Source organism: Ixodes scapularis, unplaced genomic scaffold (genome assembly GCF_016920785.2).
Source record: "Ixodes scapularis isolate PalLabHiFi unplaced genomic scaffold, ASM1692078v2 PGA_scaffold13__105_contigs__length_92229423, whole genome shotgun sequence".
Classification (NCBI taxonomy): domain Eukaryota; kingdom Metazoa; phylum Arthropoda; class Arachnida; order Ixodida; family Ixodidae; genus Ixodes; species Ixodes scapularis.
In genome coordinates this window covers 5800522-5827777 of record NW_024609839.1, presented here as the reverse complement: position 1 = coordinate 5827777, position 27256 = coordinate 5800522, and the positions used below count along the sequence as shown (strand labels likewise).

At 47.5% G+C, this 27256-nt stretch overlaps 1 protein-coding gene across 1 annotated transcript in view; it reads right to left on the bottom strand.

Moving 5' to 3' along the window:
- Positions 1-8907: 8907 nt before the first annotated feature.
- The window catches only part of LOC115318660, a 37386-nt gene continuing 19037 nt past the window's right edge, over positions 8908-27256 (bottom strand). Inside the window, exons 5-6 of the mRNA XM_029978373.4 lie at positions 19814-20195; positions 8908-9253 (exon numbers count right to left, since the gene is read on the bottom strand). Of these exons, the coding sequence (XP_029834233.2) occupies positions 8969-9253; positions 19814-20195 (667 nt within the window). The 3' untranslated portion in view covers positions 8908-8968. The remainder of the gene's footprint in view (positions 9254-19813; positions 20196-27256) is intronic.

Below are 27256 nucleotides of genomic sequence, written 5' to 3'. Positions count from 1 at the left end.
GGGAGATCAATTAGAGGGAGATTATGCGATGCGATACATAGGAGCAGTGATGGAGGAGAAATTTCGGGAACGGGTACATGTGGAAGATAGGAGAACCGAAGGAAGTAGCAGTCCAGCTTGTGACATCGCGTACTTTGGACAAAGAGAATAAGAAAAGGCGGAACGAAGAGTCCCTAGTGGCACATCGACAGACACAGATGGGATCCCAATCAAGCTGGTGAAGAATTTGGGTCCTAAATCTAAGGCAAAACTAAGGGAGGTAGTGAGCACTATGATAACAAAAGGAAATATTCCAGATGAATGGAGGCTTAGTAGGATGAGTATGATATATAAGGGAAAGGGAGATAAGTCTTATATTAGGAATTATCGTCCGATAACCGTGACACCACTTATTTACAGGTTGGTAATGCAGATTATAAAGAACAGACTGGAGGAGTGGGTAGATTGCGAGGGCACACTGGGCGAGTTACAGAACGGGTTTCGGAAACAATTAAGGTTGGAGGACAATATATTTTCTCTAACACAGTGTATAGAAATAGCGCAAAAACAAAACAGAGAGCTCTGGCTGGCATTTCTGGATATCAAGGGTGCCTATGACAATGTGAACCAAAGGAACCTGTGGGACAAAGTGGAAAGCTTAAACCTAGATGAAGGACTAACAGCCCTATTAAGGAACATTTACAAAGATAATAAGGTGATTATAACATGGGAAGGAAAGGCGACGGGGAAAATAGAGATAAGACCAGGCCTTAGGCAGGGGTGCCCGTTATCGCCTTTGCTGTTTATGTTGTATCTGAGAGGATTGGGGGATAGACTAGAGAAGAGTCGGCTTGGATTCGACCTTTCGTACAGTAAGCTAGGCCAAGAACTTCAGCAATCCTTACCGGGATTGATGTACGCGGATGATATTGTACTAATGGCTAACAACAGGACAGAGTTGCAGGAATTAATGAGCATCTGTGGTAAGGAAGGAGAGGAATTAGGTTTCGAATTCAGTAGTGAAAAATCTGTAGTCATGAGTTTTAAGAATGATGAAGTTGAGAGGCTGAATATACAGAATATTACAGTTGAGTGAGCTAGTAAATACAAGTATCTAGGAGTATGGATATGTGACGGTGCAGAATATCTCAGTGAGCATGAAAAGTATATAATAGGTAAGGGCAACAAAAATGCAGCTGTAATGAAAAATAAAGCTATTTGGAATTAATACAGGTATGAGGTGGTGAGAGAGATTTGGAAAGGGGTCATGGTCCCCCCTGGCTTGACTTTTAGAAACGAAGTGCTATGCATGAAATCCGAAGTGCATGCAAGACTAGAAATAAAACAGCGCGGAGTAGGTAGGCTGGCTTTGGGGGCACATTGCAAAATGCCAAACCAGAGAGTGCAAGGAGACATGGGGTGGGCGTCTTTTGAGAGCAGGGAAGCGGTGAGCAAGATAGAATTTGAGGATCGGTTGAGGCAAATGGATGGGGACCAATGGGCACGAAAGGTTTTCAGCTATTTGTACATGAGGAGCATAGACACAAAGTGGAGACAGCGCACTAGGAAATTAAGAGGAAAGCGTTTAGGCTATAGTGGAGATACGGAAGAGCAGGTCTCAGTTAAGAAGAGAGTTAAGGCCATAGAAAGAGATCGGTGGCTAGACGGAATGCAGACAAAGACGGCTCTGGAAAGCTATAGATTAAACAAAACAGTTATTGCCAAAGAAAGCATTTATGACAATTCTAGGGGAAGCTCATTGTTGTTTGAGGCGAGGACGGGTGTTCTGCGAACCAGAACATGCAGAGCGAGGTACCAGGAAATGGATACAGTGTGCACTGCTTGTGGAGTGGAGGGCGAGACGGCTGAGCACTTGATAATCTACTGTAAAGGGCTTCACTCTATGCCTACCGAAGACAACATGGATTTAATAAAGTCATTGGGTTTTAGAGACAGTGAAGGGAGAGTGGATTTCAAGACTGTAGAGATTACCAAGCAAAGGTTAACCACCGAATTCAGAAACCTCACTCAAACTACACTCAAACTGAAGGGCCCATCCACTTCCTCGAGGAAGTGGAGGGGCCCTTCAGTTTGAGCGTAGTTTGAGTGAGGTTTCTGAATTCGGTGGTAAGTGAATGGTGGCAGAAAGCGAGGGAAAACTAGGTATTTTCTTATTAACTGGGCCCGTTTTCTCGAACGCGAACCGTGGTTTAAAGTTAACTATTGTCCCTAGAAGGGGGAATTCTAGGTCACGTGACTGGGAGAGCAGGGGCGCCGAGGGAGGAGCAGTACCTAGAAGCAAAATGGCCGCGGCGTCGCTTAATGAGGGCTAATAGTTCTGCTTGGTTCTGCTGAACATTCATTTCGATCCGGCTGTTATAATAATGACGCACCATCAACCTATTAGCACGTCAAGCAAAGCGATAGTTCAGAGGAACTACTAAACTAACCAACGGCATCACTCCGCGAACGCATCACTCTTCAGCAGTCCGGGATCCAAGACATATGACGGTACATAAGCCTTGCAAGTGTTTTTATGGTGAGTAAAAAAATGTTTTGCGAACGAATGTTGGTATATATTTATACTAACACGTTTAATTTGTCACACTATGCATGCCAATTCGTGAGCAGCGATTACTTTGCGGAGAAAGGGGGTTATCTTCAATAAAGTCTTCGTTCCGGGTGAACAGCTGAGACATTGTACTGTTTTTCTTGTTCACAGTGCGCCGACAGAATGCCGACAGCATCGAGGTTTCTACATATCCCCGGTGGCCAGCAATTCAACGGTGACGAGAAGCTTAGCTTCTCGTCACCGGTGGATCGGTTGGGCAAACGGAAAAGAGGTCAAATAGTTGAGCTCAGCAGGAATCGCAGAAACGTGCGTCGCAAAAAAAACAGAAACGAGGCTACAGCACCGGCGTTGCCAGACTGGAAGGCACACGGGAACGTTATGCGCTGTTAATGGCGAAACATATTGAAGGAAATGTTTCTTACATTTCCGAATATCCGTCGACAAACTCTAGCATAGTAGCTAAAATTTCTTCGTACCATCGGAAGCAAATAAATTGGTCTTCAAGTACAACATTACTATATTTTGACTTAAAATACCATACTATATCGATGACAACCAGCGGAAAAAGAGGATAAACAAAATGACTGGTTTGTTTCACCGATAGATGGCGCATCTTATTGCCCTATCAAAAATAATTATTGTTGTTCTATATCCAGCCGTTTATCACAGTACCTAGGTACTTTTTCCTTCCTAGGCACCGGGGTTTACCAAACTGGGTTTACCATTGCTTCGAGAAAAACGGCCCTGATGGCAAGGGGGTTTTATAGCCCCACTTTCTTTGCAGTGCGGAGTGAATATAGATTTCACATTTAAATATTCTAAGCTTAAATGGCAAAACAAAATGGCTAGGTGGCATAAGCTACCGCCCGATCCAAAGGGCTCAGCCGCATTCATTCATCCATCCATCCATCCATCCATTGCAAGTAGCTAGGCTAGGTGGCGCTAGGTAGTGCCCATTGTATGTTCTACAAAAAATATTTTTATATCCTCAGGCCACCATTGCGCTTCGGGATCCTCTGCTATACACACATTGCGCATACTACAAGCATCAGGTGATCATACATTGAGCACATACAGATATGTGGTACATACAAACATTACAGCGGCACAATAACCTTAACACTACAACCGAGCTCTGCGTTTCCTTCTTTTATACTGGTCGTTTTGAACTTACGAAATTTCTCGGTGACTGAATGAGCAATAAAAAATATTTCCTGCATGTTGTATTTTTTTTTCAGGAACGTCATACCTCTGAGAGTATTTTGAATGGCTCAGGGGATGAATCTTTAAAAAGTAAACGCTCGATCATGCCGTAATTATTTTAAAACCGATAAATCAAGTCGCTCCAATGCGGTTCGAAACCATGAGCTTGTTTCCCCCCACGGCACTTCGTAGCCTGTATTTATATTGTAGTGTTTGTTTTTCTATTTGTGCTGTTCGCGCAAGGCTGCAATTGCCGTCTTGAATTAATCTTTGTAGAGGGGATATTTACTCAGCTGGAAGTGATGCTTCACGGGCTGAGAAATCGATTTTCGATCAACTTGAATGTACTCAAAGCCGCCACTTGCGGCAGGTGTTAAGTGTACGGAGCTACGCCGTGGCGAGCTCGAAAACTTCTAGCGCTCATCCCAGCGCGCCACTTGGAGGGCAGTTTCTCCAGGAACCGTAGTATGTTTAAACAGCAAAATAAAGGGTAGCTTTTTTTATTTTAGCTATTATTCTTTTTTAATGCCAAAATTCCACACTGTAAATATACGTACTTTCCGTCACGATTTCGTACTGTTCAGTCTTTTCCCTAGGGCGCAATCGCTCTCGGGGACGAGACAACCGACAGTCACATTGGCCACTGTACGATAGGAGCTTACTGTTCAGACCAGCGTTCCAACATGACTATCCGCACGTCGACCGATTGCACCTAGTCCCTCAAATGGGATTAAACTTTTTTATGTAAAACGGAATGTCAACTTGCGACACCCCGTCCCCTCCGATCACGGTCCGAACAGCGGCATCAATGACTGAGAGTTTACGTCATCTCATTTTGTTGTTACACCACTGATACGCGAACACATGGTCACATCAGCGATAATTCCAGTCTTCTGTTCACAACCCACAACGCTGCCATCACGATAATGCCGCTATGTTGCTGACACGCAGAAATACAGAACCACGTTGAACGCCGGTCGCACTCGGCATCGGAAACCAGAACCGAACTCAGCACGGAAGGCACACAGGCATCCGGCGGCGAAACCTGCCTGTCTTGGACGCAGTTCCTGCGATTTCCATAACGTCGAAAAAGTCGCCACAGTTCCGCGTGGTTTCGCTACTGTAGCTCCACGCGATCCGCGTGAGCCCCGCAACCCGGAGACGGCCATCTTACCGAGTGTACGTGGCGCTGCCAGCGCTGCTGGCACCGCTCCGGAACTTCACTGTTTCTAGCGGCTTCGTTTGCTCGTTTGATAAAACTAGTGATAAAAACGTCGATGCATCCGAAATGTCCTGCACATTTGGACTAGAAGAGGGAATTACAGGCGGCCTTCGCTGCCGCTGAAGCTCAATCAACTCAACAGCATTTATTAAACAATGTGCGCGACCTGCCCGAAAAACGAAACCGAAAGAAGATGAGTCGGGAGGGCGAAAGCTTTCTCCCGTTTGCCTGGAGGAGAAAAACGTTTTGTTCCTCCCTTTTTCTCGTGTCCGCTTGGGGGCGCGTCAGTAGAAGGGAGGAAGACGCGCCGTTGCTAACTTTTTTCTCCATTTTTTCTTAGAGTGTACGCCCAGGCTCTTGAGTTGAGCTGTCTGGCTTCATGGGAAAGGCAATGCCTAAAGGAAGCTCAGTAGTTTCTAAGCAAGTGAAAAGATGATCGACCCCATTGTAGTAAAGGAGGAAGCCGGTGACTGTTTAACTGGTGTCTTGGCCTGCGCTGTGTTCTTTCTGAATGACGTGATAGACTTTTCCGAATGCCAGGTTGAATGAGAGGCCCCGCTCGGTGGTGTTGTAGTCGGCAAGACGTCTGGGGGGCTATGTTGCGCTTTTTGCACTCCCAGGAGACTAGGGAGAGGGAAGTGAGGTCAACAACGCAGCAAATGCAGATTGGATGTTGATTTTGTTTTCTTCTGTCAACATCCAATCTGATTTGCTCTAGTCGTTGACGTCACTTCCCTCGTCCAAGTCTCCTGGGAGTGCAAAAAGCGCAACATAGCACCCCTGGGGTGCTATGTTGCGCTTTTTGCACTCCCAGGAGACTTGGAAGAGGGAAGTGACGTCAACGACACAGCAAATGCAGATTGGATGTTGACAGAAGAAAACGAAATCAACACCCAATCTGCATTTGCTGTGTCGTTGACGTCACTTCCCTCTCCCTAGTCTCCAGGGGGGCTATGTTGCGCTTTTTGCACTCCCAGGAGACTAGGGAGAGGGAAGTGACGTCAACGACACAGCAAACGCAGATTGGGTGTTGATTTCGTCTTCTACTGTCAACATCCAATCTGCATTTGCTGTGTCGTTGACGTCACTTCCCTCTTCCAAGTCTCTTGGGAGTGCAAAAAGCGCAACATAGCACCCCTGGGAGTGCAAAAAGCGCAGCATAGCCCCCCAGGGCTTGGGGGGGCTTCATTGGGTAGAATCGGAAATTTGTTTACGCTGTCCAAGTGCAGCGGTGTAGGTATCTGTTGTTTTTGTAGTGCCACATCGAGAATCCACACCAGTGTTTACACCGACTGAGCTATGGCGTGCGGCTTCAGCTGGAACTGACCGAGGAGCATTTGTCACCGCGGTCGTCCCTGTTTGTGACCGATTTTGCTAAAGGTAGGCTCTGTTGTGGTCATATTTATTGCTGAGACATAGTCAGACTTGGGCTCATTTTTGAGCTTGTAATGATTGATTCTACTTCTTGAATGTTGGGCACTCTGGAGATGTCGGTTCGTGGTGTTTTCGCAGTTCGCACATTGTGGGCTGTCTGCATCGCACTTCTCTCGACTGCCGCGCGAACACCGCTATGGCTTGGTGCATGCTCCTCCATTATATCTAAACTAAAAGCATTTGTAGCATTGCACGTGCTTTTCTATAAAGGTTCTCACCTTGAATATATTGTGTCCAAGGGAGACATACTCAGCAGATGTTCCTGTATAAAAACATGTTTTGCGGCCTCAGTTTGTCCCAGTCAGCGAGTGATTTTCCCTTCCGCGGTGCTGCAGATAGCCTGCAAGTGTTCATTTGGTATATCTTTTGATACCCCGTGCATGACACTCACTGCCCAGTTCCTTGAATGAGGCTGGTATACGCACACGAATTGCTCCTTTTGATACCCCGTGTATGACACCCACTGCCCAGTACCTTGAATGAGGCTGGTATACGCACACGAATCGTACCGATGCAGGCGACAGCAAGAGGGGCATCAACCCCCACCCCTGCTTGTTTCAATCTGGATGAGCATCGTGCCAGCGTGCGGTCGTTTATTAATTACTGCTGCGTGATGCACGTTAAAGACGTTAAATGTTACGACTGTTGATGGCTAATAGATTAAGGCTATGATTTGGTGTAACTTAAATCAGACCATTTAGAGCGATGCCATTACGTCTCTTATGCAGCTTTTAGAGTTTTTTTTTTTTCAAGATCGTTTGGATTAACTGGCTTTATGACGATGGTTAAATCGTTGATTGTGTGTGTTCTTTCAGTCGTTGCCGGACCGCCGGATGTGGTGCTCGAACTCTTGTACCGTTTCCGGCCTCTTTGCTCCGTCCAGTCTCTTTTTTTTTTTAGTTATTATATTTGCTGTCATTTCCAAGTCAGCGTATTTGATGGTTATTGGGGAGTGGAATCACAGTTGATATTCTCGTCGGTAATGATAAAGAAGTCATTTTGAAGACTTTCAACCTTTTTCAGTTCCGTTGAGAAGAGCTGTTGCTTGATAGAGTATTTCTTCGCCATTGCTCGGCGTGTTCATCAGAGAAGACACGTTGGCCGGTCTTATCTGTGATCGGGGAACATCGCTTCGCTAAGGCGGAAGCCGCCAGGGCCTATGCCTCGCTTCTTATCAAATACGGGACTGCGTATGTCTAGATAGTCGACAAAATTGCGAGTGTGTCGCTATATTAGTCTCAATTTAGGAGCGATAGTACAAAAGATTACGATTCTTGCTTAGCTTCGTCACCATTTCTGAAATTTATACTAGTGTATGTGCTGCCAACCAAAACAGATAAAATGCTGGGGCACGTTATTGGGGGCTCTCGACGCGCCCGAGTTTGTCCGCATGTAAATAGGAACTACGATAGGAAATGGAAGAAGTATACTCGGCAGGTCACCATGTTCTATCGTCTCGTCAATGTCATAGACTTCTTATACGATCCTTGAGCAGGGAGGGGGATGCTGCACTCTGGAGTGGAAGCCAGGCCGCCAGAAATGTGTGAGAGGCGGCCGGCCGTAATCCTACGCCCCCCTAAGCCAAGACATGCCCCTACGGCCTCTGGAGGTCCGTGTTTAACCGGGAGCTTTTACAAAGACGATTGAGTGAAATGCAAGCGAGCGCTGACTTTGTTTCTAGGCAGTGCTGAGATGCACTACTTCGTCATGGGGCAATAGGAACTGAACTTATGCTACACCTCTTCGTGACCAGAGGTCCCACCGTACGCATTGTTGCGTGAGGAAATTTTAGGAAGCAGTCTTTCTTGTGGGAGTAAGGTACCTTTACGTTGAGGGCCCTGTGCCCAGAGGGATCCCGAGGGCCGTCCCACCGCGCATCCGACGGCTACCAGCAAAGGCGGTAGCCACGCCGGACTCATCAGCGCCTTGCCAAAAACGATGATCCCGGTATCCAACAGAGCTTATTACCGAGCAAGTTTCACCAACAAGTAACTGTGGTGGAGCAAGTCACGAATACAAGCGCCCGCCGTACTCACCGACCTGAGCCAGGGCAACCGCAGGCAGAGTCATCGGCGGTCGGACGTGCTTACGCCGTGATTCGACCCATCGCAGAAGCTTAATCCAGAGATCTCTTCAGGTGACCGTCCACTTCGAGGAGGGAACGTTCGACTGTCCCCCGGGCGCAAACCATGTGCCGCGCGAAAGATTACGAAAGAGTAGGCCAGCAGGGTGACGAACTCTTGCCAACACGATGCAGAACGGCCAGGCGCCAGACTCCGGCCGGCACGTACACGGTTTATGTCTGCCCCGAAGCCAGTGGCTCTTAAAATTGGCATAACGAAATCCTAAGTAGCTTGGGGATAATCCACGAGGTGGAATTTAGAAATCGTTTCAATTGTTTTAAACAAAGTTTTCATGTATTTTCGAACAAAAACTAGTGTCTCTGCGCTGTTACCATAACATCGTCCATGTTTACACAATAAAAAAGGCGACATAATTTTGTTTCAGTACCCGTTTATTGCGTCTAAGGCGGGCGATCGTTATCGCCAGACTCTTCCTTAAAATTCACCAGCGATCCGTGACCTTCCAGAAACAATCACTGTTTTTTTCTTCAGCGTGTCAGTGACGTCATTCGTGTAGATGTCAGATTCCGGCACGGAGACTTTTGTGAACACACCAGAAGCCACGAAGCGCGCGTGCCTGGGGCCGACTATTTCCAGTTCCTTGTTGGCAAGGGCGAGGTAATACGCTGGCATGATGAGCACGGAGGTGTCTTGAAACGGTTTCTTGAGCCCCAAAGCAAAGTATCCACTGATGGTCATATCGCAGGTCCAGTAGATATTCTATAAAGGTCAAGAAGGAATTTTGAAAGTCGATAAAAGTTAACGTTAGCAATTAACTGCAGCCTTGAAAAATGTCTGCATTTCTCGGTAAGCCTACCTTTTTTTACAGCCTACGCTGACGTAACGTCAACCGCCATTATGGTGGTTTCGCTGCTAAGCGCGTGCGTTTTATGGCACACATTTACCACCACAAAAAGTGTTTTTTCTTGGAAATAACAAGTACGAATGACCACCAGCACGTCCTGGCGTCACGTGCAAGCAATATATACAGTGAGCCAGTCGTGTTCAAATAGTGTTCTTTTGTTTATGCAAGAGACGTATATCAAATGTGCTAGTTTATTTATTAGATTTCGAATAACTGCTTCTCTGAATGCATTCAAATTATAGTTAAAAATATGCAGTGGTATAACAATACACATTTTTTTTATCTGCTAACTCATAGAAATAAAATGATATACTCGATTAACATGCAGATGGCACAAACACGAGTTTCAGGAATTCACGAGAGTATTCTTTATTTTAAAGGTTAATTATAAAGGTGTAATGAAGGTCGTACGCCCCTTTAACTCTTCCTTGAGAGCACCGGAGATTTTTGATAAAATCAAGAAATATGGCTATTTTGACTGTTTCGAGCGCGTTTTGAGACATTTTTGAAAATAAAATCCTTAGAAGACAAGCGTGACAGAACACTTCACCGTACGCTCTAGGGATGGCTCTAATCTTACTCTTAAGATCATGACGAGAAAGCGTAATATTGTTCTATTTGCGTTAATAAACTCGCCCAGTTAATTTTATTTTCAACGAGTTAAACGAGATAGCCACACTAGGAATAATTACCTAAAACCGGAGATTTTCTTGTTGTTTTTATCTCGAGCTCAAATTCTCGAGCTCGAATTCGTAGCACATGTAGCGGAAGCTCGCGCTGCAAAGCCCACGTCGCGGATTCAATCACACGCCCCTGCCCGTTTTTATCTGGATGAGCATCGTACCGGTGTGTTGTCATGCATCGCTATTGCGTGAAGCACGTTAAGGACATCAGAGGAGCAGCTATATACTGCACTATACTCTGTTTCACCTCATGATGTACCGCAGGAAGGGCTACGAGCGCGAGCTCCTTGTCCTAGGGCACAGTTTCGGCGGCACGAGCTCTCGTGCGTTAAGGGCAGCTGCCAACGCTGTGAGCTCATGCTTCTATCCTTCGCTGCGGTACAACACACGGTGAAACGAAGTATAGCTTTTATCCCCGACGAATTCACCAGACGACCTTGGGGCTGACTAACTTCCGGCTGTTTAAATTTCATACATATAACAAAAGTACAATTGATGGCTTCGTTAACAAACACTTTCTGAACGCAGCAAAACAAAAAAAAAAAGAATAACTAATGTGCTGGTTATCGACCGACCCGAGGTTCTACAGCTTTTTCGTGAAGCTGCTACACACCTGCGATAAACTTAAACTAATCCTACGTGATGGCTCAATGTACATTATCACTCCTGCATATTATATCGCACTGCATTATCATTATCACCCCCTAGATGGACCTCGCAGGCATTCATTGTACGGGCTGCATGCCTTTCTGCAGCGCCTGCGCTTAAAAGCCAAATTAAATGCCTACCTACCTGCTAATCAATATTTTGGTTTTATGCATTACACTCATCAATGAGAACAGTAGTTTTCCTTGATGACACGGGAAAAAGATCGATGCTTGCAAGTGCTGCCGTAACCATATTCTGACGAACAGTAAGAATTAATGCCGTGCATAATAGCGTGTTTTAATGCCCATACACCGTTGCGTTTTAGTCCTTTTGAGTGAGCTGCGCCGAGAAACGGAAGCAATTCACCGGCACAGCAAGGCTTTGTATAAAGCGTGGAATTAAATTCAAGGGGCAGAGTGGCACTCTACATATGAAACAGGAAGAACTTGGTTTTTCACAGCCGCAACCTAGTCAAACACACCCAAACGCTCTCACACGTAGCTGTGTTTATGCGCCTTTAGAAGAGCGTTACTGCTGGCTACCGTGGCCATGGTGCTCTGCTCCTGGTACGCGCTGCATAGCATGCTCCGAAGTAACAGCGCTATAGCTTTCGGTGACACTGCCGCTTTGGGCGGTTGCGGGATTGCTATGCCATAGCCTCCTCTATACTTACAAAGCATGGCAGTCTGTCGACGGAGCCATAGAGTGCCCGGTCGCAGATTCGGAGCGCGAAAATCTGTTAGCACAGAACATTTCTCGGGGAGTCTAGGGTGCCTACATGTCTGTCTGTCTCAGGGTGAAGACATCCATTGTTGCTCTGAATGTGCCAGCGCGGGACGCTCTCGCGCACTTGGTGCGTGACTCGGGCGGTAAAATGGCGTCTATGCATTAGCCAAAGCTACGCGCTCGAGCTGAGTGACACCACATTGCGCGCACTTCAAAATGCATACAAAAAGCGATTGGGCGGAAAAATGGCTGAGATGTCACCACTCAAGCAAAAGCGCGCGTGTGTATGAAGGCACTCTAGGGGAGTCCTGTAGGGAGCGCACAGCCTTTGAGCGGTGAGGACCCGAAACAAACCGTTCGCTCGGGAGAAGCCGATACAACTGGCTGCTGATGTCGAGCCTACGGTGATATCGGCCGCCGAGGCCGCCGCAATTAAAATGTTCAGTAAAAATATCCTTTAAAGATTTCTTATTTTCATACTCATTCTGGATTCGTTTTCACCAACCGGTATGGAAACATTTTGTACTATTGAAAATCATTCGGGAGAGGACGTTTTTCGTCTTCATTAGGGAACCTCAAAACGTCTTCATGACGTCTTCGAAGGGACCAGAATGTTCCGACTAGTTCCGAACGTCCCGACGACGTCTTCGTCGGGACGAAGACGTCTCGACCAGCTGAGGACGTCCTCGGGACGATCTGCGTTGTCTGGGCAGTTGCGTGCCCTATGGCGCATGGACCGCCAAAAACTCCAAACAGGGGATAGTCTTTAGTCTTTATTTTTCGGCTCTGGAGAGCTGCGGCACCGCGGAGAGGCAGTAGCCCGTACCATGGAGGCCCCTGGTGCCGCATCTAGCGAACATGATAATGCAATGAGTATATACATGCAAGATGAAGACTACATCGGTCATTGGTATTGGGGAGGATGGCAGCCCGATTCACAGAAGTCCTGATTTTGTGGAGGCGAATTATGAGGGTCAGCAGCGAGCCATGGGGATCTGGCACGACCTTCGATCCGTGCTTGAAGAAGCCCCAGGAAAATGATGGAGCTGTTGCTAACTGGGGTCCACTGAGGCCGAAGCATCAGGCTCCGAGGTAGCCCAGTCAAAGTAGAAGTTGCCGGTTCCAAGGAACCGAAGCCCTGGGCCCTATGTTGCACGTTTTGGACTCCGATGGCGACTAGGGAGAAGGAAGTGACGTCAACGACACAGCAAACGCAGATTGGATGTTGACAAAAGAAAGCAAAATCAACATCCGATCTGCGTTTTCTGCGTTGTTGACGTCACTTCCTTCTCCATAGTCGCCGTGGGAGTCCAAAACGTGCAACATAGGGCCCCAGGGCTCAGATTCAGGCACCGCCGTCACGCGGTGTGTCATCCTCTCAACGTCGTCCTCGTCATCTTGCATGCTGACCTTTCGACGCTGTTCCCGGGTATCAACATCTGTAATCTGTAATCCATCAGCTACGGCAGTTTGCCACACGATTTTGAACGCAAACGAAACAGACGAAACCGAAACGGAGGAACGGGGAAAGGGTGGCGTTCCATGTATACCCTCGCCAACAGCAGAAAAAAAAGTATAGTGTGTTTCGGCGTCTCGCCGCAGCGTGGCGCCCGTTACATGATTCTCCTGGGGCTTTATTCAAAGCCCCAGGAGAATCATGCATTTCTATTCAAACCGCCCGCTTCAAAGGGAACAGCCATAAAATCACCATCATCATCATCATCATCATCGTCATCATCCTCGCATCCGTTGCTTTCCTCTCTACCCCTTCACTTTCGGCCAGTGCTCATACCCGAGTCCCAAGAGAACGACAAAGAGAAAGCCGACAGCGACAAGCCTTAAGGTGCAACCCCACCGTGCAGGACGTTTTGGTGCTTTTTTGACGGCTTATAACTTTCGTTCTATGTAACTTACAAATATAAAGTTAATGTCAAATTAAAGAGCTGTTTTTCGACAATCCTTTAATGCCTCAAAATTACGATTACTTTTAGATTTTTGTTAATAATTTATCTTTTAATAGACCGCAGTCTCTAATGTAGAAAAAATTATTTCTCGAGTTATAACGTCCCATTGTCCAGGATAATTTACGTAAAAGTTTGGTTGCATGTAATAAATTAAAAAAAGTAAGCAACTTGCTGTACCGATAGTGTATATTTTAAAATAAAAAATAAAGTTTAAAATGGCATCATTTTAAGGCGCTATAACAACGGAATCACGTTAACTAATAAAAAAAAACGAGACATTAAATTATGAAGCATCTTTCAATATTATATTTTCCAGAACTTTCATATTGACATATTACACGTTAAAATGTTATAAGACCTCAAACTTTTCCCATTCAGTTACGAAGAATTGTAGTTTCTTAATATAAAGTACAGATGGCGACACGTGTTCAAGAACAGCTTGATGTGCATCTTCCGTCGTGTGCCACTTGGAACGCCACGTGAAAGACAGAAAAATTGCCAGATGTCACGGTGTCGGAGGCCTGGATGCCCGCAGTGAGCGAGCCAAAGATGTCAGAAACACAAGCGCGAGGCTGCGGGTGCACCACAGCTACTTTTGCGCGCGTTCTACTGTGCGTCGGTACGCATTCCCGACGCGATCCAAATGAAATGGGCGCCATGAAATGCATTCTGCCATTTCAGATTCCGCCACGTATGCAAAAATATTTTAATGTTTCCATCACATGGAAACACCATTTTCGCAATCAAACTATGCTTGTCGGAATATTTTGTTTCAAAAACCACCTCGGTGGCTCTTAAGTGGCAATGGTATTAAAACAAAACACAAAACATTAAGTCGTCCCAGTGTCTCTGAGCCAACGCGCCGGCCCATAAATCTATATTTGTTGGGTTTAAATATCGGCCGAGGTGCCCGCATTCCGACGGAGGGCAACCTGAGATTTCGGTTGCACATCAAAAGATCTGCAATTAGTCAATATAAACCCGCAATTTTTTTTTATTGGGGTGTGTTGTGTGATTTTTGTTGGTTTGTCTTGTGAAACCCTAAGATCTGAATATTTGCTTTGCTTTACCTTAGTTCGGAACGCGGCCAACGCTACGGGCTGATAAAACCACTGAAGCAGCGCCAAGAGCGCAAGTTCAAGCTGTTTGTTCTCTTTCTATGCCTATGCGGTCGGGCTAAACTAGAACAACTAAGTTACGCTTCATAGACATCTTGGTGCTTAAAATAATGGTTGTCAGTTATCTGAAGCTTTTGAAATCACAGGAAACGCCTTTCCGTCCTCCACAAATGTTTAAACAGTTCGTGACAAAACAAAGCAATATTACGCGAGCTGCCTGACACCGAAACTTTTGAATCATGACGATCGGCAGTTGCGTTTGATTGGTTACTAACCGCCAAGATGGCGGCACCCACAATAATTTTTGGGGAAAAAGTGCCGATACTCTAAGCATAGCTCATTTGGTTTAGCTCACAGGCTAAACCAAGTGCGGCGGGGGACCGTTGGCCGAGTGTGGTGTGGCACCGCAGATCAGAGCATGTGGAGAAATGCTCGAGCGCGAGCTCCGTTCAAAGCACGGAGCTCACGCTTCGGAACCCAACGTTGGCGGAACGTGTAGGGACTAAATACCCTCGATGTGTTTGCGTTGGTCTTTCAAGTAACGGTCAAATGTGCCAGTGCACGAGGCCCGTGTCTCAAGTGGCTCTTGGAGGCAAATGGCGGCGCAGCACTAAAATGACTGGCCCTTGAAAGCGAATGGCGGCGGAGCACCCGCTCGTGGCACGTGTCTTGCGCGTTTCCCCAACAATGATTGGCGGTACTTGTAAAAAACGCCTTTATCAAGGGGCTTTAGCAGGGACCCTGGGTTCAGTCGCCCATCTGCATCCTACCGTCGTGCGATCGTGTACCACATATACTGCGTAATGCACGTTAATGACCCCGAGCTAACAGTTGTACTGCACGTTTTATAACCTTCAACGGGTAACAATGTCGCCCTACGAAACTGCTGCTCTCTAAAATCTAATGACTAGTTTTGAATGTGCCGTTACATTGCATTTTTAATGTGTGTTCGCTTGTTCACGTTCTTTGTTGTTGTTTTTTTGTCTACATCTTTGATTATTCGGCCCTTACTTATGATGAACCAGACTATAGGTGTCGGACTTCTGGAAAAATATTATATATCTAAGAAAATGGCACTTAAACGCAACAGACAAAAAAAAAAAAAAAAAAAAAAACATAGGCGCACTTAATAAAATAATTAAAATAATAAAATTGATTATAATTGTGTTTCTAAAGGTTTGAGCGTACCAAGAGCTATAAAAACGAACTCGATGTTTTGGATGGTGCGTTTGTTCACTGGAAGTATAGTTCAGGGCAGTATGCTCGCACTTGTATGTGCCGCTTCGCTCGCAGGGTAAAACCAAATAATTTACTGGTAATGTATTTAGTGAAACAAAGCTTGTCTTCTGTATATGTGCAATGCCCTCAGTTTTCGCGTGACTACACACTTGTTTATCATAATTTATTTTCGTTTCCCACTGCAATTCAGTTCGTGTTCTTTTGCGTGCTACATGCATTAGAGGCCAATGTAACCCAGAAGCATTCTATTTTGCGGATTGTAAAAAAGCCTATGCAACTTGCCACGTGTGCCACAATCAGTACAAAATATTATAAGCTTCACATATGCCCGCTTGCCTGAGTAAACATCGTTGTTTGTCAAGAACAATTGTGATTGTATGAAATCACGTGGGAAAAAACTCGTTCTAAGCACGCGACCGTCGGCATGCAGTGAATACTCATAATCGGCGCCGAGATGATTAGTAGCTGTCAGCAGGTGGAGTTTTTCTATCAACCCAAGCTTAGGATGTTTCCTTTTTTTTTCTTGTAAGCAATGAGGAGAGGACTTACACCAAAATGTAGGGCTGTTTCATTCTTAAGTACCATGTGAGTGCTTACACTATATTTTATACAATGTCAAACTGTACCCGTTTGCATCTTTTTTTTTCATTTTTGCACACCACTACTTGCGCGCATAAATCACCAAATCATCAAATTAAAACTGGTACAGGATGCCACAAAAAATGCAGTTTTTTTTTACCTCAAAAATAAACTACGCATCGTTTAACGCTCATTTTCCGCCAAAAGGTAGCGCTAGGTTACAACCAGATGCCAAAGTTTCATCCCGAACGGACACCTCATTCAAAAAGTGATTTTCTGAAAATTTCAATGGGAAAATGAAGCCCATTTTTGCCCGTTTTCGGTTTCTGGTGCCATAGAGCCGCATGTATTCGAAAGCTCCGTCGGCCGCCATTTTCCCAGTGAACGTTTCAGAAAATAACTTAAATTTTGAATAAAGTATTGGATCGGGCTGAAACTTTGGCATCTGGTTGTGACCTCTAGCGCTGCCTTCGGGCGGAAAATGAGCGTTCAGCGATGCCTAGTTTATTCTTGCGGTAAAAAAACAGACCCCGTAATTTTTTTTGTAACATCCTGTACTATGCTTAAACTGTGCTTAAACATAGTACAGGATGCTTAAACGTCTTGTACTATGCTTAAACCACAGACCAAGAATCTTTGCCTGGCCAGTCATTGCATTTATCACTGAAATCGTTAATTATTATAATAACGAAATAATGATAAATAATTATTATCATTTATTGCTGTGAGTAAATTTTTAACCTCGGCATTTCTTTTTTTATTATGACTCCCGCACCAGCCCTACTTTGGGCTTACCAAACTCAACATCTAAACCTGAGTGTAATTTTTTTTGTGTTTTCCAGTCTCGTGGTTTTGGTCAAAATGAACACCCAGCTACCTAAATGAGGCACCTAACCACCCAAAAATAGTTTATTATTTTTTTTTTTAGGTGGTTAATTCCCTAAGCTAGAATTTTGGACACCCAAGTCTATTCCGTCAGCTCGTTTTCCTGGAAATCCACAAAGAGCCAAACACATGCACGACAAAAGCACCGGCCCCTCATATTGCAGCCCGCCGAGCCGAGAAAGCAACGCTCAGTCACGGACTTCTAGAAGATTTGCGTTCATTCTTTCACCAAGCGTAACTTTCGCCCTGTTTTCTTGCTCTCGAAAGTGCCAGTTCATCCTCGCCCCGAGCGCGCGACGCTCGAACCTTCTTTGCCGAACTTTCGAGATGGTGACGCACTGTTGATAAGCAGCTGCCGGCGACCTCGTCGAGTCACTCTCGCTCTCGCTCTCTGTCACGCTGCCGAACCGCCGCCTGCTTTTCTGCTACCTCGACGCTCTTTCCTTACTTTTTTTTTGTTTGGCACAAGTTCGCCGATTAAGCCTTTATTTTTCAGTTCACTATTCGTCCTCGTGTCACCTTCATTCGTGTCAACATAAATCTGATCATATTGAAATATGTGTCATTGGCCTCTGAAATCTCCGGTAACGGCGCACAGGCAATTTTATATATTTCAACACGTCGGTGGTTTGGTTGTGCATGTGTCTCGCCATTTGGCTCAGGACGATTTCCGCGTTTTGTTTTGCCCACATTTGCTAGAGACGTGAGCTCGGAGCGTAGGCAACTGGCCCCCTTGCACGAGAACTGGCGCAGCTGTGCGCGTTCCAAAGAAAGCTCGTGCAGAGAAAAACAAGCAAGGGACCAGGGATGTCAAATTCAGGGTATAGAAAAATACCCCACTATATCGAAGCGCCACCAGACACGATTTCTTGGATTGATAAACAGGCATGGAAGGCGATCCCACTGCCATCTGTTGATTCAGAATCACACTGACCAAGGGTGGGGTTGCACCTTAAACCAATCTCATCAGCTAGTTTGAGTACGCTACCGCTGCCGATATGCATCGTGCGAGCTGTAGTTTTTCTGCACGCGCGACAGCCCTGCTGGAGGTCTGCGCGAGCAGACCACGGGTCAGCATGAGCTGTCGCGTGAACTGGCGTCTGCCTCCTACGAACTACAGTTATGGCGGCGTCACGCATGCGTGGAACGCTTGGTGAGATCGGTTTATTTGAAAGGCTTTTTAGAGTAACCTCTCATTCACACTGGAAGCGGATCCGCGTTCGCAAAGTGGTTGCGAATGCGGTTGCATAAAGATCCAGTACAATTGCACGCGCACTCGATGTCATCGAGTGCGCGTGCAATGGACCTTTTCCGAGAAGCGTTCTGCGCACGCGCGAGCGCCCGATGCCAAGCGGTGGAAGTCGGCACGAAAAAATCGAGGAAATTCGGAATGAGGCTGCAAATCGACGAGTAGAACACGTAATTGCAGCATATATATAATTGTGTTACACAAAAAAAGAAAGCGGACGGAAAGAAAAACACGACGTTTGGGTTAACGCTACGGATTTCCTTCTTAAAAGTCGCGCTAGGCCTACCTCGTTGCGTTGGGCAGGCGACGCTGCTCAGACAGCGAAGCAACTGGTAACGTAGCTCCCATTATCGATGGTAGCGCAGGTAGGTCACTTCCTTGATTTTTGGTTCGTGCAGCCACCGCCTGATGCCGTCGGTATTTGGAAAAGGTCCATTGTACTGGATCTTTATACCACCGCGTTCGCAACCGCTTTGCGAACGCGGACCCGCTTCCAGTGTGAATGAGCGGTAACGGAGGCTATTCTCACGCACGGGTATCATGCACGCGATGGTATCTTTGTCAGGCTTGCTATCACTCGTTCTTACTTTACGAGCACCGAACGACTAAACGCCTGCCTAAGGTCATCGCGAGCACGCTGCATGTGTTGGAGGCTTGTCCGCATCGGTTGTTTTTATTCGTCGCTCTAGTGGCACACGGGCATCATACAACATACAAAAGACGGACTGCAAACACGAGTCCCAGCAATATCCGTGGTTTCGAATGCCGGGTTCAAGCGAATCGACCGCAGACGCGTGGCGCGAAAGCTTTTCTTTTCTTTTGTTTATGCTTGTTTCTCCTTTTACTCGTCGCCAAACAACATTCGAAGCACGTATCTCGCGGTGACTCGCGCTCCATTCTTTATAGAAACTGTATTTTCTGTGATGCATACGCGGTGTAACCGCGGCTTTAGGGTCCTAGCCCTGGGACACGTTGATTTACACCCTTAAGGGTGTAAACAATTTTAGTGTGTGGTTGGATATCGACGGTAACCGCTCATTCACACTGGAAGCGGATCCGCGTTCGCAAAGCGGTTGTGGACGCGGTTGTATAACGATCCAGTGCAAGTGCACGCGCACTCGATGTCATCGAGTGCGCGTGCAACTCTACTGGATCTTTATAGAACCGCGTTCGCAAAAACCTTGCGAACGCGGATTCGCTTCCATGGATGAGCGGTAAGGATTGGTTCAACGACAGCTCGCCCATGGTCGCTGCCATGTGCAAATCTCTTCAGTGAACACAAACACAGAGCTGACTGCAGCGCCCCGGTTAAGGAATTACGTACGCTTTGAGCGGTGGTGGCGTACCACTCCACTTGAACAGTCCTTCCGGGAGGAACGTTGACTCCTGTGGACACCGCAAACGTCTTGAGTGTCGTCTGACTGTCGGTTGTCGTGGTCTCAGAGTTGTATTTAGTTCCGAAGGTGCCACTCAATCCAAACACTTTTTTTAATGACACACCTCCTGAAGTTTCAATGCCCAGGGTGAATCCATTGCTTACTTTTAAAGATGATTTTTCTTTGCGAATGGTAGTATGCGTGACGGTGTATGCTTGGGTTGCATTCGATTCGTTGTCGTAGAGGTTAGCGTACAGAAGGCTGCGGTTACCGGGAGCTATTTTTGGATCACTCATTTTTACCGTGCCCCCTTCGACTTGTATATAAAATCTAAGACATAAAAACAAAGAGAAGAAAATGTCGTCAGATTTATCTAATATACATTTTAAAAGCAATGAACCAATCAATTAACCGTTTATCATTCAACGTGGAGATTTCCTATTATCGCTGACCAATATGAGCATGGAAAACGTGACACTGATGTGCTTACCTCCCACGAATAGCGACATGTATTTTGTTTTCATTGGTAAATGCAATTTCTTTTTATAGTAATAATAGGTGTTGTGTGGATATTTATACAACGTATAACGATCAGGCGCATCAAAGTTGCGTTGAGTCCCTCGCTCTAGATGAGCAATTTGACCAGTGCAGTACAACCGCTAGCCTGGGGTCTTTAACCAATACCACCTAGAATTTCTTTAACGCGCATCACACAGCAGTGATACACGACCGCACGCCGATACGATGCTCATCCCGATCGAATCGGGCAAGGGTGGGGATTTAAACCAGAAACCCTGGTTCTGCAGTGCGAGCTTTCGCTTCACGTGCTCCGAGCTGGTGTGCGCAGGAACCCTCGGCCACCGATCCCCCCCCCTCCGCACCTGTGTTCATTCTCACCCTTTTCCGTTTCGATCTGGATGAGCATCGTACAGGCGTACAGGCGTGTATCACTACAGCATGGCGCACGTTAAAGACTCCAAGTTAGCAGTTGTACTGCACTGGCTAAATTGCTCATCTGCAGTGGAATGTCGCCATTTTCGGGCAGACTAACCTCCAGGGCCCGTTTGCTCACAGCGCTAACCGCGGCTAAAGTTAGCCGCAGTGCCTGGGAGAGGGATTTTGAAATCACGTGACTGGGCTCGGTAGGGATGCGGTGAAACGTGGCGGTGCCCCGGTGAGTGAGCGCCGCTCGCTTTGGAGCTAAAATGTCGTTGTAGCTGCAATATTGAGCGCGTTAGTTAGCAACGGATGGTGCAGAAGGCTTTCGCTTTGCCTTACCTGACTTAAATCACAAAGCATAAGCAATGACCTCGTCGCATTTTTTAAAATAGTCTTTCGATTCTGGTCATTTCTAAGCCTAAATGAAATAGCAACGTCTTTGGAAAGCGGATTGCCTTGACTCAATCGGCCGGGTATTGATAGCACACAAAAGCAGACAGCGTCCCAATTGGTCCCAGTGGACCTTTTTCTAAATTACCCAAGCATCGAGGAGAACGCTGGAAGTGTAATTCTATGGCCCCCGCGCGCTAGCCTTCCTCTTATAAAAAATTCAAAGTAAATAATCATAATAAGGCTTCGACGAACGCGCTTGCAAGGCAAAATTTGTTTTAGATTTTTAGCCTTAGAACAACTACTACTGTAGACGCCAGCACGTGCAACGCATGTAACTTCACCCGTAGCATGCACCTTGGGGAATTTAGAAAGGGAATTTAGAAAGGGCATTCACTCTGGTGAGGGGGCCCGTCATTGTTAAGGAAGATAGAAGGGTAGGAGAGGGCATGACGCCAGCCGCGTGGCCTCCACAAGCCATGCCCCCGTGACGCCTCGCCTCTTTCTCATTTTCCTCCTTACTCTCCTCACGCCGACGACTCTCCTCAGGCCGACGTGACAACATCACGTGCCCGTAGCTAGCCTTCGTCACGGTGTAAGATACACTTTTTAGGTGAGGACACAGCGGGGCTGAACGCGCGGCGCGAGGAATCAGATAGCGTTCGTTCGACGGGCGTCCGAAAGGCTGCATTATTCCGCGGCCACCGTGCCCGCGGCTGACAGTGTCACCGGCGGTCAAACGGCGAAACTGTGTGAGAGCGAAAAAAATGGTGTCGTTGCCATGACACCCCGGTACACCGTGGTCTTTTTGCACGAGCCACAACCTCGCTGGACCTCTGCGCGTGTGGAGCATGAGGTGGCACGAGCAGTCTTTGTCGTGACCATGGGTCGACGAGTCATCTTCCGGCGCCGCTTGAAAGCATAGTGAGAGAGAGAAGGAGAGAGAGTGAAAAGCGAACCTTATCTGCACTGCGCGAGGAGCGCGGTGTCCTCACCTGAAGAGTATTATCTTACACCGTAACCATGTTCAACGTTTACCAACTCGCCCAACTTACTACTCTTCGTCTAGCCCTCTACCTGATAAAACCTACCGGACGCAGCGCTGCAAGCCTGCAAGGAGTCCTTGTACAATCAACCATCCATCTCACACGTGACGTGTTACGCGCACCCATTGCCAGAGAGATCTACGGTCACGCTGGACACAAAATCGTTTAAACTTTTTATGACTAGGCTTCACCAATATTGCAACGTGCCCTCTCCTAGTACTCTAACCTCCTTGGTCACTGTAGTGCGGCTGGCAAAAGTGAGGGGGCCCCGTTTTAGCGAATAATGGGAGTGCGCGTTAACCCATCCGCCGTGCTGCGCTTACGCCTCTTCGCGGGGACAGTCCGCGGCGGCTCATAAAAAAATGTGAACCCACTTGGCTCAGCCGAAAACGCCGCTTCACGGCGTCCGACTATTCGCTATTCACCGCAGTGCGGCCGGCAAGAGTGAGGGGGTCCGTACTGTGTTTTGTGTGGTGGGAACAGTGAGAATTAATAACTTGTAGTTAACAAGCACATTAACCCACGCTTCGTGGTCCTGTCTTTGTCACTGTCCCTGTCCGTACACGTAAATATAGCGTGTGTGACCTAAATAAAAAAATAAAAAAAAGTGAAAGCCGTTTACAACTCCCTCTAACGCCAAATTGGAGCGCAGCTCTTGAGGAGGAGGAGGGAAGGGTACTGAGGGGAGGGTAGACCCCTCCTACTCCTCCTCCTTCTCGTCCTCCTCCCCTCATTCTTTAATATGCTCCGGGGAGGTCACCTGACCTCGGGGGGGGGGGAAGGGGGGCCACGCGACCTGGGGGGCCACGTGATCTCAGGGGTCACGTGACCTCGGGGGTCACGTGACCTCGGGGGTCACGAGACCTTGGGGGTCACGTGACCTTGGGAGGGATCACGTGACTTTGGGGGTCACGAGACCTTGGGGTCACGTGACCTAGGGGGTCATGTGACCTTGGGGTGACCTTGGGGGGTCACGTGACCTTGGGATGACCCAGGGTTGGGCAGTATCGCGATACAAATGTATCGCGATAGTATTTCAGAAATACATTTCGTATCTGTATTTTTGTATCGCGATACATTTTTTTCACCAGTATCTGTATTCCTGTGTCGAAATACATTTGGAATATTTCGTTGTATCGCAATACAATCAGGATGAAATGTATTTCGTTACATTTCTTGAGAAATACTCCCCCCTCCCTCCCCCCCCCCCCCCCCCCCCCCCCCCCCCCCCTTGAGGGCACCAGAGTCAAGGAGATGCTGGGGCATTGTTACCATGCTGACCAGTGAGTGAGTGAAAACTTTATTAAAAGGAGAAGTAGGATGTGGTCAGTATGCGATGTCCAGACCATGTAGGTCTCGGACTGCATAGGCCCATTCGACGGCCTTGACTTGAGTGTCTGGGTCGTCGCTGGCCTTTACTGAGAGCCACGCCTCGAGTGAGGGAGCAGCCATGAGATCTGGGGTTGGAGGGTGCGCTTTGCAGTCCCAGATCATATGATCTAAAGTGGCTTTTTCACCGCAGAAGCGGCAGTTCGGGCTAGAGATTTGAGCAAATATGTGCGAGTATACATTTGGGTTGGGGAAGGAGTCCGTCTGAAGTCTTCTCCACGCTACCTGCTGCTCCCTCGAGAGAGAGCGGTGCGGCGGCGGGAATTTTCTTCGTCGGAGTTTGAAATGGGTGGCGTGGTCGTGGTAGGAGGTAAGCGGTTCACCGGTTGCCTCCGGAATCGGACTGTCCACTGCTCGGCCGGCTCTAACTCGAGCTTGTGCGTGGGCAGCCTCGTTTCCGGGGTTTCCGGCGTGCGCCGGGACCCATACCAGGTCAATTTCTCGGAGGGGGGATGTCTCGGCAACATTTTCTAGGATATTTCTGGCTGTGAGTGAGATTCGGCCTTTGGCATAGTTGGTGATGGCGTATTTAGAGTCGCTCACGATGGTTGTAGCTTCTGTAAAGGCAATGGCCGCTGCAATTGCGGCTTCCTCCGCTTTTTCCGCGTTTTTGGTGAATACCGTAGCGGCAATGAGTGGGGTGGCCGCGTCAGAGTCTCGGGGATGGGGTACCCCGCAGATGGCGAACCGGTGGCGGCTGTCTTGATAGTTGGCTGCGTCAACGTATATGACGTCCTGGAGTCTCTGCAAGTGTCGATGCATAGCCCTGGCTCTTGCCTCTCGTCGACCCTGTTGGGTTTGCGGGTTCATGTTCTTTGGTAAAGGTTTTATTCCAATCTTTTTTCGTATATAGCCTGGAACGGGGCCTGGATGGTCCGCCATAGGTTCTCCTTCAATGCCCAGTCTATCCAAAATCATTCTCCCCGGTGGTGTGCTGGAGAGTCGAGCCGTCTGTGTGGTTAGATGTGCTTCTTTAAGTTCAGAAAAGGTGTTGTGTACTCCCAGGGCGAGCAGTTTCTCGTTGGCCGTAAATTTAGGTAGGCCCAACGCCGTTTTATATGCGTGTCGGATTAGAATGTCAATCTTTTGTTCTTCTGCCTTCTTGAGTCGGAGGTACGGGAAGGCGTATGTGATTTTGGTGATGACGAAAGCTTGAAGGAGCTTGTGTAGGTCGTGCTCCTCCATACCTCGTCTTTTGTTAGCGATGCGCCTGATCATGCGCGCTACCTGGTGAACTTAGCTCTCGAGTTTCCCAAGGGCTGCAATGTTGCTGGGGGTGTTGGAGATTAGGAGTCCTAAGACACGTACGTTCTCCACTTCTTCGATGTTTTGGCCTTGAATCTTTATGTCAATTGGGATCTTGTCTTCGGGTTTTTTGCTCCGTCTAAGGACTAGGAGTTCTGATTTGGGCTGGGAACATTCGAGGCCGGCTCGCCGTGCCTCCTCTTCTACGGTGTCAGCCGCTGCTTGGAGAGCTTCTTCTATTTGTCCTTCCGAGCCGCAGTTCGTCCAGATGGTAACGTCGTCTGCATACAGAGTATGATGGATGTTTTCAATGGCGTTGAGCCTTTCTGGAAGCTTTATTAAAGCCAGGTTGAAAAGGAAGGGCGACAAAACAGCCCCTTGTGGTGTTCCTCTGTTGCCGAGCCTGATTGGGTTGGATTTCAGTGGCCCGATGGTGATCTCTACCGTTGTTTTCTAGAAAGGATTTAACGTAATTGTACGCCCGTTCGCCTGGGTTGAGGTCGGCTAGGTGTTTCAGGATGGTATTGTGTGATACATTATCGAAAGCCTTTTTGAGGTCGAGTCCCAATATTGCTCTTGTGCTTTTAATGGAGGGGTCGAGTATGTCACGTGATAGCTGTAGCATGACGTCTTGGGTGGAGAGTCCCCTTCTAAAGCCCACCATGGAGTATGGCATGAGGTCGTGGTCTTCCGTGTAGTCCCGTAGCCTATTGAGTACCACGTGCTCCATGAGCTTCCCGAGACAGGACGTGAGGGAAATGGGTCTTAGGTTGTCCACGTTGAATTTCTTGTTAGGTTTTGGAATGAATGTCACTTTGGCATGTTTCCAACTGCTGGGGATTAATCCGGCCTCCCAGCATACGTTGATGTAATCTGTGAGTGCCATGACAGATTTCATGTCAAGATTACGGAGGGCCTTATTTGTAATTAGGTCTGGTCCTGCCGCTGAGGTTGTTCTAAGCTGGCCCAGCGCGGCCCAGACTTCTGCGTCAGTGAACGGCTCGTCCAGCTGCACGTTTGGTCGCCCCGAATATTGTGGGCTCGTTTCTCCGTCGTCTGCTGTGTTCAGGTATTTCTTCCGGAGGAGGTCCAAGAACTCTTGTCCGTCCCCGGGATATTGATGGATGATCGCAGCGAGCTGTCCTTGCGCAGCCGACTTGGACTGCGTGGGGTCGAGAAGGTGGCGAAGCAGGTGCCACGTCTTCTTATTCCCTAGTTGTCCGTTTACGCTGTCACAAGTTTGATACCATTCTTGCTGGGTGAGTTGTCTCGCATGTCGCTCGATTTCACTTTCGAGTTTTTCGATTCTACTTCGTAGCCTTTTGTTGAGCCTTTGTCTTTTCCATCTCTTCATGAGACTGTTTCTTGCCTCCCACATGTGTGCCAATCTGGAATCGAGGTTACAGTGTTCGGCATCGGTTGGTATTTCGCTCGTATGCGAATCTACACTTTTACATATGGATTTGACCCAATCTTCGATGTCTTCAATTTCAGGCGGGGCCGTTTGATTCCTTTCTTTCCTGAATTTATCCCAATCTGTGAATTTAGTTCGTTTCCAACTCTTCTTACTACTCTCCGTGCGGAGGGTAGTGGCAAGGATGTAATGATCACTGTTGAGATCCGCGCCGGTGTTCCGCCAGACGGGGTTCTTGACATTCTTTGCTAGCGTGAGGTCCGGGGTGGTGTCTCTACTAATGCTGTTGCAAGTTCTGGTCGCTGTGTGAGGATCGTTTAGTAGTGAGAGTCCCAATCCTTGGATTTTGTTCCACAGGATGTTTCCTTTCTTGAACGACTTGTGGTATCCCCATTCGACGTGTGGCGCGTTGAAGTCGCCTGTTATCACTAGTTGCCCCTTTTTGGCTAGTTGCGTGGTCGACTCTAGCAATGCCGTGACTTCTCTGGATTGATCTTTCGGGGAGCTGTACACGTTGAGGACGTACAGGCTCACCTGCTCTTTCTTGACGGGAATAATTTCTGTTAGCGTGTAATCTGCCGCAGAATTGTCGAATTCGTGTTGTATAGCCGTGAGTTGGTTGCTCACCAGCGTAGCAGTCATTCCCGTTTTGCGTGGTATATATTTTTGAGATATGGCTTTGTACCCTGTTAGGCTAACGGGCCCCATTGGTTCTTGGATTGTAATAATGTCCGGTTTGACTTCTAAATTTTGAATATGAAGCTGCAGGTTGGATTTTTTGCCTTGAAACCCCTACAGTTCCATTGCCAGATACTGATCTCGTGGTTATGGGCTGCCACGTTGGGGCACTGTCAGCTGCGCAACCGCGGTCGCTATCGTGCTCACTTGGACTTGTAGTGCCATGATGGCCTCCATCATTTCTTCTTTGGTCTGCTGCAGGTTTTTGACAACGTCCATGGATGTCGCTT